The following is a 14,909-nucleotide window of genomic DNA, read 5'->3' as shown; positions in this document are numbered from 1 at the left end:
GAGACCCCTCCCCGAAGCGTCCCGGCGAACCTGAGGCCTGGGGGGGCTGCTCCGCGCGTTGGTGGGGACCGTGCCCTCGCCGGGCGCACCCCGCTGCGTCGACCCCGGCGGCCCGGCCCGCGAGGCTGACTGGGGGGCCCCGGGGCTGACTCGGGGGCCTCGGGACCGACTGGGGAGCCGCGGAGCCGACCGGGGAGTCGCGGGGCTGACTGGGGGGCCGCGGAGCCGACTGGGGGTCCCCGGGCTGACTGGGGGGCCGCGGGGCTGACTGGGGGCCGCGGGGCTGACTGGGGAGTCGCGGGGCCGACTGGGGGTCCCCGGGCTGACTGGGGGGTCGCGGGGCGCCGGCGCGGCTGCCTGGGGCCGGGCGCCCCCTCCCGGCCCCGCCGCGCGCCGCCACCATCGAGCGCGGCGGCTAGAGCGGCCGGCGGGCGGGCGGGCGGCCGCAGGGAAGGCGCGCTGGGCGGCCGCGCCGCGGGTCTCGTGGCCATTTTAGGAGCGGCCGGGCTCGCCGCCCCGGCGCGGCCTCGATCTCAACAGCTTCCTTGGCGGCTCGTCCGCGGGGCAGCCCGGCGCCCGGCCGGGGGAGCGGGAGCGCGTCGCGGCAGGTGACTGGGGCGGGGGCGCCCCGGCGCGGGCGCGGGGTGCGGGGCAGCCCCCCAGGGCGGGCGCCCCCGCTGCCGGCCGCCCGGGTCCGCGGCGCCCCCGGGCGGGGCGGGGCGGGGCGGGGTTGGGGCGCCCGGGCGGGCTTCCCCGGGACCGGCTTCCCCGGCCTGCGTCTGCGGGCGCGGGGGCGGGGCCGGGGGCGCCCCTGACGCGCCGCGGTGTCCCCGCCCCGTGCTTCCCGCCGCAGGGCCCGCGCCGAGCGGCCGCCATGGGGAACACCACCAGCGAGCGCGCGGCCGGGGAGCGCCACAAGGCGGCCCGCGGCGAGGGCCCCGGCGGCGCCGGCCCCGGCAAGGAGCACAAGATCATGGTGGGGAGCACGGACGACCCGGCGTCTTCAGCCTGCCCGACGCCAAGGTAGGGTCCCCGGCCCCCGCGCGAGCTGCCGCCCGCCGCGCCAGGACGCCCCGTCCCCGCTCCCCTCCTCTCGCCGGTCCGGGCTACGGCTTTGATTAAAGGGATTTTTCGGGGGGCGGGGGGGCTGCACCGCCCCCTGCGGCGCCGCCTCAACGCAGGACGGGGCGGGCGCCGGTTGTCGTTTACTGGGAGCACAATGGACCCCCCCGCTCCCCACCCCTGGGCCCCCCACCGGGCGGGCGCCCCTCCGGGGCACGCCGGGCGGAGCCCCGGGAAGCACTTTGGCGGGTGCGGGGCGGAGTCGCGACCCGGCGCCGGCTCCTCGCGGGCCCCGTCCCGACGGCCGCCGGGAGCGGCTTCTCGCCCCGCTCGCTCGCGGGCGCTTCACCCGGCCCCGGGGCCCGCGAAGGACGCCCTTGGCGGGCGGCTCGGCTCGCACCCCGCGCTCCGGCGCCGCGGGGTGCGGGGTGCGGCTCCCGGGCACGGGCGCCCCGAGGCCGGGACGCGGCGGACGGCCGGGCCCCGCGTCTGCTCGCCGCGAGCTGTCGGGGTTACCCCGCGAACTCCGCCTGGGAGCCAGCTGGGGTGAGACAGAAAATCAGGGGACGGAGAAGATCGGGGTGTGCTTCTTGTCCCGCGTCCCTTGGAAGTGATCTCCCAGTTGGCAGCACATGCTGTTTGGTCGGTTGTTTATTGTCTCGACTCCGCACCGAGAGGGTAAACACTTGGGAATTCCTCGTCGTCTGGGGTGACCGCCCACCAGCCATCCTGCTTTACTTCTGCAGAGCTTTCTCGGGGTGAACTGCCTCCGCGTATTTTGTCCCTTTCCTGTGTTGATTACTCGGGATTTAAGTACCGGGAATGTGTCAGGTGGTGACTCTGGTAGTTAGCATCCTGAATAAAGCCAGGTTACTCTACCTGAAATGGAGCCTATTTTGGATCATTCCCTTGCCTCATGTTGTCATTTGTGAAATAAAATTGCTTCAGATCATTCCTACGGTCTCCTGCAAATCTAAAATGTTACAGTTCTCAGTCTCCTTCTTTTCTGCCCTCAGTGCTGTACTTAAATATTTTTTTCTAACTACAGTCCTAATTGTTTTGCCTTTTCCCGAGGGTTTTGCTGACCATTTCACTTGGAGTAAACAATCTTTCTGCTAGTCGGCTGCACTCATGCCTAGCACAGAAATGCCACGTCATACATGGAAGGGCTTTCTTCCAAAGCTGGGCATATTAATAGTTTGTAGCTTTCAAATTCTAAACCAAAAATCCTAAATCATAAAGTAACAGGCAAAACAATGGTAGCAGGGCCTGCATTGCTTTGATTGCTGCTTCCGCAGACTAGTTCGGTGGTTCTCAATCCGATTTGTACACTAGAATCACCTGAGATTTGCTGAAACATTTTCTGGAAAACTTGCACTGTTTTATATGGTCCAAAACAGTGTGATGAACTCATGTGAGTGTGTGTGTGCATCACCCAGTTTAAACAGTGGTGAGATTGTGAACAAATTTTCTATCATCCATGTCCCAGTCCACTCTCCTACCTTTCTTTTGAAGCAAATCCTGTATGTAGCAAATATTACTCTGTCTGTAAATATCTAAAGAGAATGTTTTTCTTTGTTTACTTTAACATAATCACAGTATTATTATCTGGGAAGCTTTTTAAAAATAGATTCCCAGGCCCTATGTGAATCAGAATCTGAGGGTTATTCTTAGGCACATATAAAATTTCTGTAATTCTAATGCAGCAAGGCAGGCAATAGTGCACTGCTGTAAGAATATGGAGATCGAGGTTTTCTCTTACGCTGCTTCCTTACATGACATGAATCCTTTCAGTTCTCATAGTGTAGTTTTAAGAAACATTGAGACATTGGAAGGTAGACTGTCTCAATTATTTTGAACATAAAACCCAATAAATAGGTAGTCCTTTTAGAAAAAACACATACTGCACAGACTTATCTGCCTCTTTACCAAAGTCAGTTAAGCCAATCTAAGTAAATATAAAGGGAATCAGCAGACTTTTTCTGTGAAAGGCCAGAAAGTAAATATTTTAGACTTCTTAGACAAGAGTCTCTGTTACAACCACTCATTACTGTCACTGTAGCTGGAAAGCAGCTGTAGATAATTCATAAATAAATGAGTGTGGCTGTTTTCCAATAAACTTTTTTTTTATATAAAAACATCTGCCCACTGGCTAGCCATTATTTATAAAGCATTTGGCTCACTGACTAGAGTTTGCCAACTGCTAGAGGATGATAATGAAAAGAAATTAAGGAGTCAATTTTTTTTCAGAATCCTACAGACCTAATTTGATGGAATTATTTTTGTTAAAGGAAACCTTTTTATCTGATGCTCTTTGAGGATCCAGAATTTCATCCCTGCTCCAGAAATAATTAATATAAAGCTGGCACGTATGAGCAAGTAAGATTCCATAACCTCATACTTTAAGAAAGCAACGATCTGATTTATATATTTTGAATGTTCTTTGCAAACTATTAACTAAGATAGAGCTTATCAACTGCTTATGAATTCCAGTACCTAACTTCCCTTAAAACTGATCAATGAGAGCTGATATTGATCATATTTGCATGTGAAAAACACATGGCCAACATTTTTTTACACACCATGCTTTGTTTTCATCTTTTTTCCATTAAAAGGCACTCGGAAGCATATCGTAATTGCCTGACTGTGAGTTACTATGCAACAGGGAATGAGCTTTTTTTTCCCCTTAAGGCAGATCCTGAGGCTCTGAAAGGGTGAGTGGTGATGCAGACCTGGAAGTGAGGCTGTAATATGGGCAGCCCTTGGTCATAAGCCATTTGATCATTTTGGTCCTAGATGATTTTTTTCCTATAGTTTAATAGCTGATTTGGTTGCTAATTTTAGGGCTTGCTAATCCTTAGAGGAAGTCTCCTATTCCTCTTTGCCCTAGGCAGGAGAGTGACCTTCAAAAATTTCTGGGTCACAATTTAGGGACGACCTAATGCTTCTTACAGCTCCCTGGGGACAAAGAGTTTGTATCATGGCAGCAGGATCTGGAGGACTCCGTAAAGCCCGCACAGCAGGCCCGACCCACTGTTATCCGCTGGTCTGAAGGAGGCAAGGAGGTCTTCATCTCTGGGTCCTTCAACAATTGGAGCACCAAGATTCCGCTGATTAAGAGGTGAGACAAGTGTCTTGGTTGCATCTGCAGGGTTTGGGAATAGAGACCCAATTTCCTTTCTCAGAATAGAGACCGAGCTGCACTACTCCACTTGCTAAGGACTCTCTCTACAGTATTTCCTGTGACCAATGACTGTATCTGTGATTTTTTTAACGTCATTGTGAGTCAGAGATGTTTTACCACTTAGAGTATGGCCTCGGAGCGACTTAGTGCACCCGCTCTGTGAGTACATCTCTTTAGGATTAGGTCAACAACAGTTCTTCCTTTGCTTCTGAACAGTCTTCTGTAGCTGCTGAGTCCAGCTGCTCTGACTTCCGTAGTGAAGCCGGGAGGGTCTGGGTAGTAATGTTAATTGTTGATTGCAGAGCAGCATGAATTAGGTAACTGATGATCAGGTGACCCTTTTGTATGTAGGTAATTTTCCAGATAATACTCACAGAATTGAAAGGGCACCCCGAAGAGCTTCTTTATCTGAACCTACCTGCTGCTGTTACATTTCCAGAAGTCTGTCCTGTCCAAGCAAAATAGTTGTGTTCAGGTGAACCACTTGGGGATTAACATCTTTTTTATTCTTTCCCAGATATTAGCTAAGGCTTAAAGTTATTGAGAAAGCCTAGCAAGTATGTGCTCAAGGTCTACAGAAAAGGAGACTGGGTTTAGAAGTTATTTTTTCCTTCTGGGAGGCAGTGACATAGGCCTGTGGTAGATAAGGGGTGTGATACTCAGAATGCCTCGTGGTTTTTACATTTGCATCTGTCTTTGGATGAGAACTTGGCCTGTTAAACTTTCCATCTCCTTCTGTAGCCATAATGACTTTGTCGCCATCCTGGACCTCCCTGAGGGAGAGCACCAGTACAAGTTCTTTGTGGACGGACAGTGGGTTCATGACCCATCTGAGGTAAGACCTTGTTCTCCGAGGGAACCATGCACTTAGTCTCCCTCTGGCTGTTCCCCCTGGTGTCAGACATCATTGCCGTCAGGACTGGTGGGCACCCGCTCGCCCACGTGGGAGGATTTCTCTTGGTAAAAGATGGAGTTGCCAAGTATGGTTATTTGTAGAAGGAGCACAGTTGGATGGAAGAGATCAATTTGAAATGGGGATTCCTGAATATTTTCCATTCACTGTTTCAGCCTGTGGTAACCAGTCAACTTGGCACAATTAACAACTTGATCCATGTCAAGAAATCCGATTTTGAGGTGTTTGATGCTCTAAAGCTAGATTCTATGGAAAGTTCGGAGACATCCTGCCGAGGTAATTTTGTAGTATTTGTTCGTTCTTGGTGTGTTTTTCTTATAATATGTATACCTTCCCAAGAGTGGTAGTTTTTTGGGTTTCTTTTTCTTTTTTTTTTTTTTCATTTTCTTCTCAGGAGTCTTCTGAATCACGTAGATGTTTCTGAGACAAAAGAACATCTCAATCTAGTGTTATTTAGTTTTTAAACATTTTAACCAGGATCTACATACAGTAAGACATTTGCTTAACATCATAACCTAGCACACACAGACACAGATTAGTGTCTGCCTTTGCTCTCTATAGGACACTCTGATTTTATCTTGTTTTCGCTCATGAGCAGTGGCGGCTAGGGCCTGTGGTCTGCAAAACTGCTTTCAGTAACACTTCACATTTTCATTACCCTTGGGTGCTGCCACCCATCAGAAGCCACATGTGCTCTGTTTGGCCGTCTCTGCTTCACTGTCCAGGTGGCTAGCTCAGGTGCCGTCCAGCAGTTCTATAGGCGCCTAAGGTGGCTGTCCTTGCAGAAAAGAAGGGGTAATAAGACCCCTTTTATAAGTATATTAACTGAAATTTTGTAAGTTTTTGGTTCAACAAAACAAAAAAACTGGTAGAGGAAAGACCTGTGTTCTTTTGTTCCCCCCACCCCCCATTATGGACACTTGCCTTCACTATAGCACCGGAAGAATGATGTGCTAAGCCACTCTCCTGCCATTTTGTTACTTTACAGGAAAGCCTGTGGCTGTGTCAAGAGCTGTACACTGGATTCCCAGTGAGCACGTGTTTTCCACGCATTTTTACTAATTCTTCAATTTATATTTGGGCAAATATCTTCCAGACCTTTCCAGCTCTCCCCCAGGGCCATATGGGCAAGAAATGTATGTGTTTCGATCTGAGGAGAGATTCAAATCCCCACCCATCCTTCCTCCTCACCTTCTCCAGGTTATTCTTAACAAGGACACCAATATTTCTGTGAGTATCCTCAGAGTATCCCCGGGCATCTGGGGACCACTGGGGCCTACGTGTAATAGTCAGAGAGGCTGGGATTATTCCCAAAATGTGTTGAGTATAAATCATACACATATCAATTATATTATAGATTTCTTTTGGGGGGACTGAGTTGGGCTTTTTGAAGGTGCTATTATCAAAATTCATTAGTTGTCACCTGGCCCTAACGAAATCAGGCCCAGAGCTGTGGATTGCTAGATCTTTATTACCACACAAGAGGAGGAGTACTTGTCATTATACAAAGAAGTATTAGGGGGTTTTTCAATAAAATTTATATCCCTAGTCAACTGACTTGATTCCCACTAAGATTAGTTTTGCTTGTTACACGATCTCCTTTATTTTTTTTGGGGGGGGGGCAAGCTTTTTGTCTCAGCTCTTTTATAGAAAATTTTAATAGATGTTGAGGCTTAGGGTGTTTGCCCTGAACTCAGAATTTTCCTAATTTTCTGTAGTGGGAATGAATGGCTAGTTTCTAGGGTGCATGCATTATTCAAAAGACATGTCCTGGTTTCTTGGAGTTCCAAAGAGCGAGGAAGGGTAAACTGACTTAAGTTTATGCATTTAACCCCATTTAGTGATTTTTTTTTTTCTCTTAGTGTGACCCAGCCTTGCTCCCCGAGCCCAATCATGTTATGCTGAACCATCTCTATGCATTGTCCATCAAGGTAAGTGGCGGGCCTAGCACTCTCAGAGCTCCCCAAAATGGGAGGGCAGGGTAACAAGTGTTCCCCAGTGGCTGCTTTTGGGCTGCTGCTTCCCTGAAACTGAAGCGAGCAGTAATGATCATGTTAGATAAGGAACTCTTTAACCAGTGGGTATTTTGTTATTTTTGTTTTGTCTCTATAGCTGTGTTCTGCCTAGCTGAATTGCCCTGTGATTGAAAGGATTCTCTTGCTTCCTGGGTTTTTTTTTGGGTAGCTATAACCTTTGTACCACCTACTTACTTACATTTTCAGTTCAGAACAGTGGGATTTGCAGAAGCAGCAAGGTTAGCTGCCAGTTCGGAAAATACTTGAATGTGGTATTCAGGCTGCCACTTTTTAAAAAGTGAATGGGAGCTACTTTTAGATGCCTGGGTCCTCTATATCCAAGCGGCTGCATCTCTCCTGTATAGCAGGTAAGGGAGAAATGTGACCAGATGTGTCCTGTCCCCTCAAACTAATCTTACAGTCCTTGGTTTCTCTGCTGTGTTAGAGTCCATATTGAAAATGTCCATTCTGCCTTGTCCGCTGTGGTTTGGCTACTGGAACAAAGTTTTCTATAGCTTTGACGTTACCAAACTAGACTGGTCATCATCAGAATCACGTAGGCAAGCTTGTGGAAATAGAGTCAGAGGCTCCATCCCCAGGGATTCTGAGTAAGTACACCTAGGAAGGGCCCCATAATTTTTCTTCAGCTGCTTGTATTTCTCAGATGTGCAACCGAATTAGGGAAGTCACCGATCCAGTTGCCTTTAACAGGTTATGTGGTGCTTTTAAAATATATATGATTGAATTTTTTATAATAACTGTGTGAGGTAAGTATTATTTTTAACTCCTGTTTTATAGATAAAGAAACTAAGGCTCAGAGAAAGTCCAATTGCCAGTAAGTACCAGAGAGAGGGCTGAGATCCAGCCCTCCTGTCCTCACTCCATGTTCCTCCCTCGTAACCACCGTGCCAGATCTTTCGAGTAGGCCTTTCTCTCACTCTCTCCATTTCTACCAAACCGTCCCTGGAACTGAATTTTTTACCTGCCTTGCTTCTATCATATTTAGGCGACGATCAGCATGCCCTGGTCACAGAACGTTAACCCGAGAGGCATTCATTGTGGGTGACACAATATGGGGGAGGTAGAAAGATGCACTGGTTTCTTAATTGGATTTACTTGATGGCATTTCCCCCCCTCTAATTGTTCCTTGGCTAGAAATGGATGTCCTCGGGGCTGCCGACTCCTCCTGTGATCACCATGGTCTGTTAACAGGGGAGATGTTCATACTGGTTCTGACCCAGGTCAAGGTCTTGATTATTGTGATTCGGCATAGTCAACCAGAACCATTTCTGGTTCTCTCAGAGAGTTGTGGCTGTTTGAAATTGATCTACTGGATTGAGTGTCTTTCCAGGGTAGAGTTTGGGATCCACCTGGTTGAAGGATAGAAGGGGAGTCCTGAATCCCCTCTTGTTCAGAGGACTTTTTACATTCATCCCTGGTATTCAGCAGAAATTAGACCTGTTTCAGGGCCTGGAAATGGCTCTACAAAAGGATCATTTTCTTTCCTGTCATTGCATTTACTCTTCCTTCTAGAAATGGATGCCAGGACTTCTTTTTTCTTTGCTGGTTTTAAGTCCAGTATTAGAATTTGATGTGAGGGAGAGAGCGATTACCTTGTAAGGCACCTCGTGAGTGTTAAGTACTGTGCCAGAAATTCTCAGGTAATCATCACAGTCACCTTAATGGTGGGTGTAATGATAAGTGAAAAAGACTTAGAGACATTAAGTAGATTACTCAAGGCCACAAATAGAGTAACAGTAGGAGTCAGGATTGATTGGACTAAAGATTTGACACCAAAACCAACCCTCTTAAAAGTGAGCGACTGTGACGGCCTGACTGTTGGGAAGAGCTGCCCACACCTGAACTAGCCAGTGAGCTGCCTGTTTCTTTCCCTTGCAGGACAGCGTGATGGTGCTTAGCGCAACCCATCGCTACAAGAAGAAGTATGTCACTACTCTGCTGTATAAGCCCATCTGAGGGGACCCTGCCGCCTCCGGGATTCAGGAGAAGCTTCTCCCTAGCCTTTCTGGACTGGACCAGTCTTACCTGAGACTGGACGCTGATTTGCTTTGAGGCTGATACGTGTGTTTCAGAGCCTCTGAGTAGGATGCTCTGCTTTTACATTTGATTGCAGATGAGAGCTTTGAGTTCATGGAATTTATTTTAAGAAAAAATTATATATATCTATATATATATTCATATGAGAGGAAAGTTAATGGAAGTGTCCTAGCTAGATGTATCGTCTGCCTTTGGGGACTCACCAGGACCTGTTTGGGGAGTGCAGGAAGAACCACGATAGGAAACTTCACTCCCTCAGATGAGCAAGCAGCACACGCTCAGGACCGTGGTTGGGAGGAGAGTCTGACGTAGCTGCTGTGGCTGCCCCGGGGCGGGCTGGTGCCAGGCTGCTGCCCACTCACTGCTGCCTCCTTGCAGGGGCAGCTCTCCTGCATGGGTTTGCTGTTTCCCCAGAATATGTGGCAGTCTCTGTTTTTTATACCATACCAGATGCCCCCCAAGAACCCTAGTCCCTCTCACTTCACATTCTTGCTTTGGTACCCTTCAGATCCCATACTTGACCGCTCTCTCACACAAACCTCCGGGTAAGTGACCCCTTTCAAAGGCCGTGGGAGACCTGAGAGCCCAGGGCTGCCAAAAAGACTCCTCTTTCTGGCTCAGGCCCAGGCCACTTTTTATTACCACTTGTTTCAGCTTCCGCTAAAGAAAACATGGCTCCGCATTATGCATTACACAAAAGGCAGATGATCTTTGTTCTTGTTTCAATTTGGGGCCATGGCGCCGGCTGTACTGGCCATGGGTCCTCCCATCTTGCTCACCTTCCTTCTGACTTTGCGATCAGGGTGGACAGCTTTGAAGATGGGATGGAGCCAGGAAAAGCGTCCATCCTTGGAAGATTTTTATGTGCCTATATTTTTCTTTAGTTAAAAAATGCCTTTTCATTGGTCCTGAGAGACAGCATAGGGGAACCTCACGGTTTTCTCTAGTCTGGCCCTCCACAGCCTTCTATATATGCGGCCAACCCTGTGCTCATCTAGACATAGATTCACTTGGGCGCTTTCAGTGCACTTCACAGGACCCTCGGCTTGGGGTCCATGAGGCCAAGCAAGAAGGTACCCCTGGTTTTCCCAACTCAAAAAGTATAGCTTCCCTGCACTAAATGCTAACAAGATCATTTTGTTCTTCTGCCTCTACTGTTAAAGTGGGTTTGATGATGAGGTGGGGTCAAAGATTTGGACTGAAAAGTAACAACTATTCAAACCACTCTTGGGGTTCACAGTTAAACATTTTTCTCCAAGTATCTGTGGCTCTTCCATTACAGATAAATGCAAGTCAAACATTCAGCACTGAAGGAGACCAAACTTGATGCTTGAGAGACTCCCTGACTGCTAAGATGAGTCCTGCCACACTGAAAGGGCACCCACAGGTCAGTTTAGCTACCTCCTGGCTTCCCCGTGCACAGCTGGCAACAGTGTGGGCTCCGGGTGTGCAGGCCTAGACCCCAGGGTGAGGCGACAGGGCATGGGGGCGCTGGTTGGGAATGCAGATGCCTAAGTGCTCTGGCAGCTAATTGCTAAGAGTAAATACTACTTTAGCCACTCAAGGCCACCTCCTTCTATGAAAGGCTTTTGTTGAGAACCTTTCGTGGTCCCAGCCCCTGTCTGGAATGGTGGGCCGTTCTCGAAACCCAGGCCAAACCCTACTGTATATAACCAGCTCTCAGGATCTGCGTTGTCTTCAGTTACACTCAACTCTTGTCTTTATCCAATACCAGTTAAGGAAGTTGGCCACTTAGCAGGACTCAAACTCTTTGTATTGTATTCATATTTCTTGTCAGCAGTATTGCAGTGCCATTGTCTGTGTATTTGCGTATTAAAACTTATACTCCACACAGGTGTATCAGTCGAGTGGGGCAGGAAGAGAGCCTTTCAGTTTCTCTCAGGTCAGAGGCTTCTGTGAATTGGGTCTGGCTCCAAGGACAGTAGGTTTGGGTTCTTCAGATCTTTCTAATCTGGAAACATGCAGAGTGTCAGTTTCCCCAGGTTTTGAGGTCACCTCTCAGCCAGATGTGAAACGGAAGCCAGAAGGGGATGGGTAAGGGGACGCGGGCGCCGGCTCCAACACTGTCCCTTTTCTGCACTGCCAGTGCGTCTTGTGGCCCTGAGGAGCCTCCTCACACTCAGTCTCTCCCCAAGAAACAGTTCTAGAAGGTAGAGAGGGAAGGAGGAAGTAATCCGGTGTACGGCTCGCTCACCCTTTCATATTGGGTAAAGAGAGAGTTTGGCAGACTTTGGGGAATAAATTGTTTCATTTGGCCTGTGGAAGGTTCACAGTCAGGGCTGGTGAAATAAGGGCTGACTCTTAAGCAACTGCATCATGGTTTAGGGGTGGAGGGGGGAGGGCTGAACTGAAGAGTGATGCTAGGAAAATAAAGACTTAAGTAGCTCAAAACTGAGATTTTTAATCTCTTAATTAAGTCGAACATATACTGGTTTCCCTGCATCTCACTGTTCAGACTCCACTGTAGAAAACATCCCCGTGGCCTCTTCCTGTTCTCTGCTCTTCCTTCTAGTCTCTGCTTTAACAACACTTACCAAGGAGACTTTACCAGGACCTCAAATCAAACACAACCTAAACCAAATGTTAGTTACTTGCTGGTTTGGAGAACTTCCACATCATGGTTCCGAGCTTATTGGCTTTCAGCTTAGACTTGAAGGGGAATTGAGCCACCGTAGGCAACACCCTGAAGTACACACCTGCCCTCAACAGCGCTTCTTACCTGGTAGAGACAAGAGAACTTTCTGAGGGGGTCCCATAAACCGATACTTACTTCGCTCCAACTATCTCTACTCGAGTTGAGAGATAAAGCCTTTGGAAAGTGTTGCTGCTAAAATGAAGTTAAATTTGGAAAGAAGTGTTTTACTTTAGGCTGGGTTTATGTTAGTCTGGAGTTTAAATGAATGAGACATGCTAATAATAAAAGTTCCTGCTTTTAGTTGGGGAAATAGGGCTTTTAAATTTTGGCCTCACTACAGATGATATGCAGCAGTTTGTATGTGCTGGAAACGTATTCTAGTCAGAGATTTATAAATCCTCATGTTCTAGTTATTTGGGGCACACACTTAACAGATACACAGTTTGTTCCTACATTTTTCTAACTCATCCTTAAAGCCAAGTTAAGTTCTTGCTGTTTTCTACCAGAATCTGCTGACTCTGGTGACGCATGGAAGAGACAGCCTGGAGGGTTGGGGCCTAGGGTCTGTCACAACTCAACCTCCACATTTCTCTCTCCTTGTCCACCACTCGCAATTGGAGATTGAAGGGCTTTGTTTTCTGCAGTGAACCCAAACTTTAGTAGTAAAAAGGCCAAATCTGCTTTAATGTTATAAGAAGGGAGGAAAAGTGAGCAACCCAAGAGTCTTACTTATAGAATCCAGTTCTAAGCTTTGGACTCCATCCAGGATTCTAGTTTGGGGTTTGTATTGATATGCTTTTCTCAGCTGTGCTTTGAAGTGAATGAGTCTCATTAACAATTAAATTTTTTCTTAGTTGCAAAATTAGTTGGAGTTGAACTACCGCGTGCATCACAGTGCTTTTATAGTAAAACTGGTGTGAAAGACTAAACATGCTGTGGATTTTGCAGTCAGCTTAAATGGTCAGGGAATACCGAACCTAAGCGTTAGGCTGTGGGTGGAGAGTCTTTTCTGTTCCCGCCTGCAGTACACGCTCCTCACCCAATTGGTGGCTTCAGGTTAGGCCAAGCTCACTGGTGTGGTTTAGTTCTAATCTCCACACTGGGCCCCAGATATGACACCTGTTTGAATTTTGGTAGATTGGAGAATGTTGATTGTTACTACACTGAAGCATTTTGAATACGGGCAGCTCTGTCATAAATGGAGAATAAGACTCTGGTTTGAAAGGTTTTAAATATGTGAGTCTGCATTTAAATGGTGCTTTTTGTAATCTCTAGTGCTGAGATACAGAGCTGCTTTTCAACATTTCACAGTGGAATGGCACACAGGAATAGATGTTCAAGCTTTTCCTAAATGTGATTTGTCACTGGACTCTGACATGTCTGAAAATTATGTGATGTAACACAAAAATGGGGGGGTTTTTCCCCCCCATAAAACTGTTGAATAAAAGTATTATACAGCAATAATATTTGAATTCTTCATTGATTACTCATTAGACATTTGAAGATGATTTATCAAGATTAGTCTTAGGATCTAAAGGATATAAATGGTCACATAGACACATTTGAATAAAGACATAGGTGTAGGGGACACAAATGATGTCATTCCATATGCCACTTGCCCTCTTTTCAAAGCCTCACCAACATTAACAGGAGGAATGCAAACCTGGTGATCTGATGGTCAGCATTCCTACACTGCACACCTAGCTATTAGCTGGATTCACTGGGATCCAACCTATGTTTTCATCCCCAGCTGCACATTCATCTTGTGCAGATCCTATAACTATATTGCAACATGCAAACTTGCATGGCCTGTGCTTTCAAAAGCATTTCTTTATGGTCCACTTGGCTTGGGGTCTTTTGTTAACATACCTTCCAAGCATCCTTCTCCTGCAGCCTCAACAATGACCCCTGGCCCAGGGCCTGAGACATCATGGTCTCTCCCTGCACTTACCCCCTCATCTTGTGTGGTTACTGTTCACCCAACAGCACATGTGCAGCATACCTGAGGTAGAGCAAGGCCCTGCAAGGCCCAGGCTGGAGCCCAGATCTTCTGATCAAAATTTACAATTTTTTTTGTGTATTTCTATAGAGAGTAACAATGTTGGGGCTTTCTTGTGGCGCAAGGGGTTAAGCACAGCACTGTGAAGCAATCCGCAGCCTCTGCAGCATGAATTCGATCCCCAGTTGGCCAGGGAGCAACCCACATGGCACAGCAGACCTCTCCTGACTCACCCACTGTTCCCCGCAGCAGTGGATTTCAGTCAGTCTGCCTGTTCTGCTCCCCACTGTCTCTGGTGAATCCTTTCACCCCCTGCACCTCTGGCCTGCACCCCAGCTCTTGTATACATAAATAAATAAATCTTAAAAAAAAAAAAAAAACGGCAATGTTAGGCATGTTGAGCTTGCTGGTTACAACACAGCATTACTCAGTGCCTTTCAGTCTTATATAGTGATGCTGGCTTTTTCCTTACACAATACCCTTTCTACAACTGATAGATTAGAAATTGAGACATCTAAAAGAAACATCAAGAGAGCCTCGGTAAAACACTATCAAGCATTCTAGATGTGCTTACTGCTTCTAGGCCCCAGGCTCGGCTCCACGAGCTGATAAGGAGGAGCTGCAGTTTCCATTCAGCACCATAGGTTCTTCCACAGTTTTTCCTATTTTGTCCTCCCAAGTTGATAACCGTGATTCCTGACAACATCAGAGTATTTATTTTCCTATCTTAAAATTCACACACAACAGCTTCAGAATGACCAAATCGGTTCCACCCCCAACAACCTGGTTAAGTTCAAGATTTCCTTAGGATACATCCTTCAAGTTTTACTTCAATTAAATATATTATGCGTAAAGGTTATAGGACAGGTTTCATTTGTTCTGCTTTCGTTTCTTAAAAAGGTGGGCGTTTTCACTTTTTTGGCCTATAAAACAGCATGGTTTGGAAAATAAAAACTGCATTAAGATACACTTAGGCCTCTCCCATCTCAGCCTCCATTCCCATGCATGCCTAGAAAAAACAC

At 47.8% G+C, this 14,909-nt stretch overlaps 2 protein-coding genes across 2 annotated transcripts in view; one reads left to right on the top strand and one right to left on the bottom strand.

Moving 5' to 3' along the window:
• The window catches only part of CHD1L (chromodomain helicase DNA binding protein 1 like), an 88,089-nt gene that overhangs the window by 72,262 nt on the left and 918 nt on the right, over window positions 1-14,909 (bottom strand). The window lies entirely within an intron of this gene.
• PRKAB2 (protein kinase AMP-activated non-catalytic subunit beta 2) lies at window positions 875-13,344 on the top strand. The gene is given in 8 exon segments (XM_037498923.2): window positions 875-995; window positions 998-1,023; window positions 4,017-4,183; window positions 4,988-5,081; window positions 5,315-5,435; window positions 6,256-6,389; window positions 7,022-7,090; window positions 9,074-13,344. Coding segments are annotated over 8 exon segments (810 nt in total). The 3' UTR covers window positions 9,152-13,344.

Source organism: Talpa occidentalis, unplaced genomic scaffold, assembly GCF_014898055.3.
Source record: "Talpa occidentalis isolate TD23 unplaced genomic scaffold, MPIMG_talOcc4v2.1 talOcc4.9, whole genome shotgun sequence".
Lineage (NCBI taxonomy): Eukaryota > Metazoa > Chordata > Mammalia > Eulipotyphla > Talpidae > Talpa > Talpa occidentalis.
The sequence above is the reverse complement of the archived record's forward strand: the minus strand, read 5'-3'. Positions and strand labels throughout refer to the sequence as shown.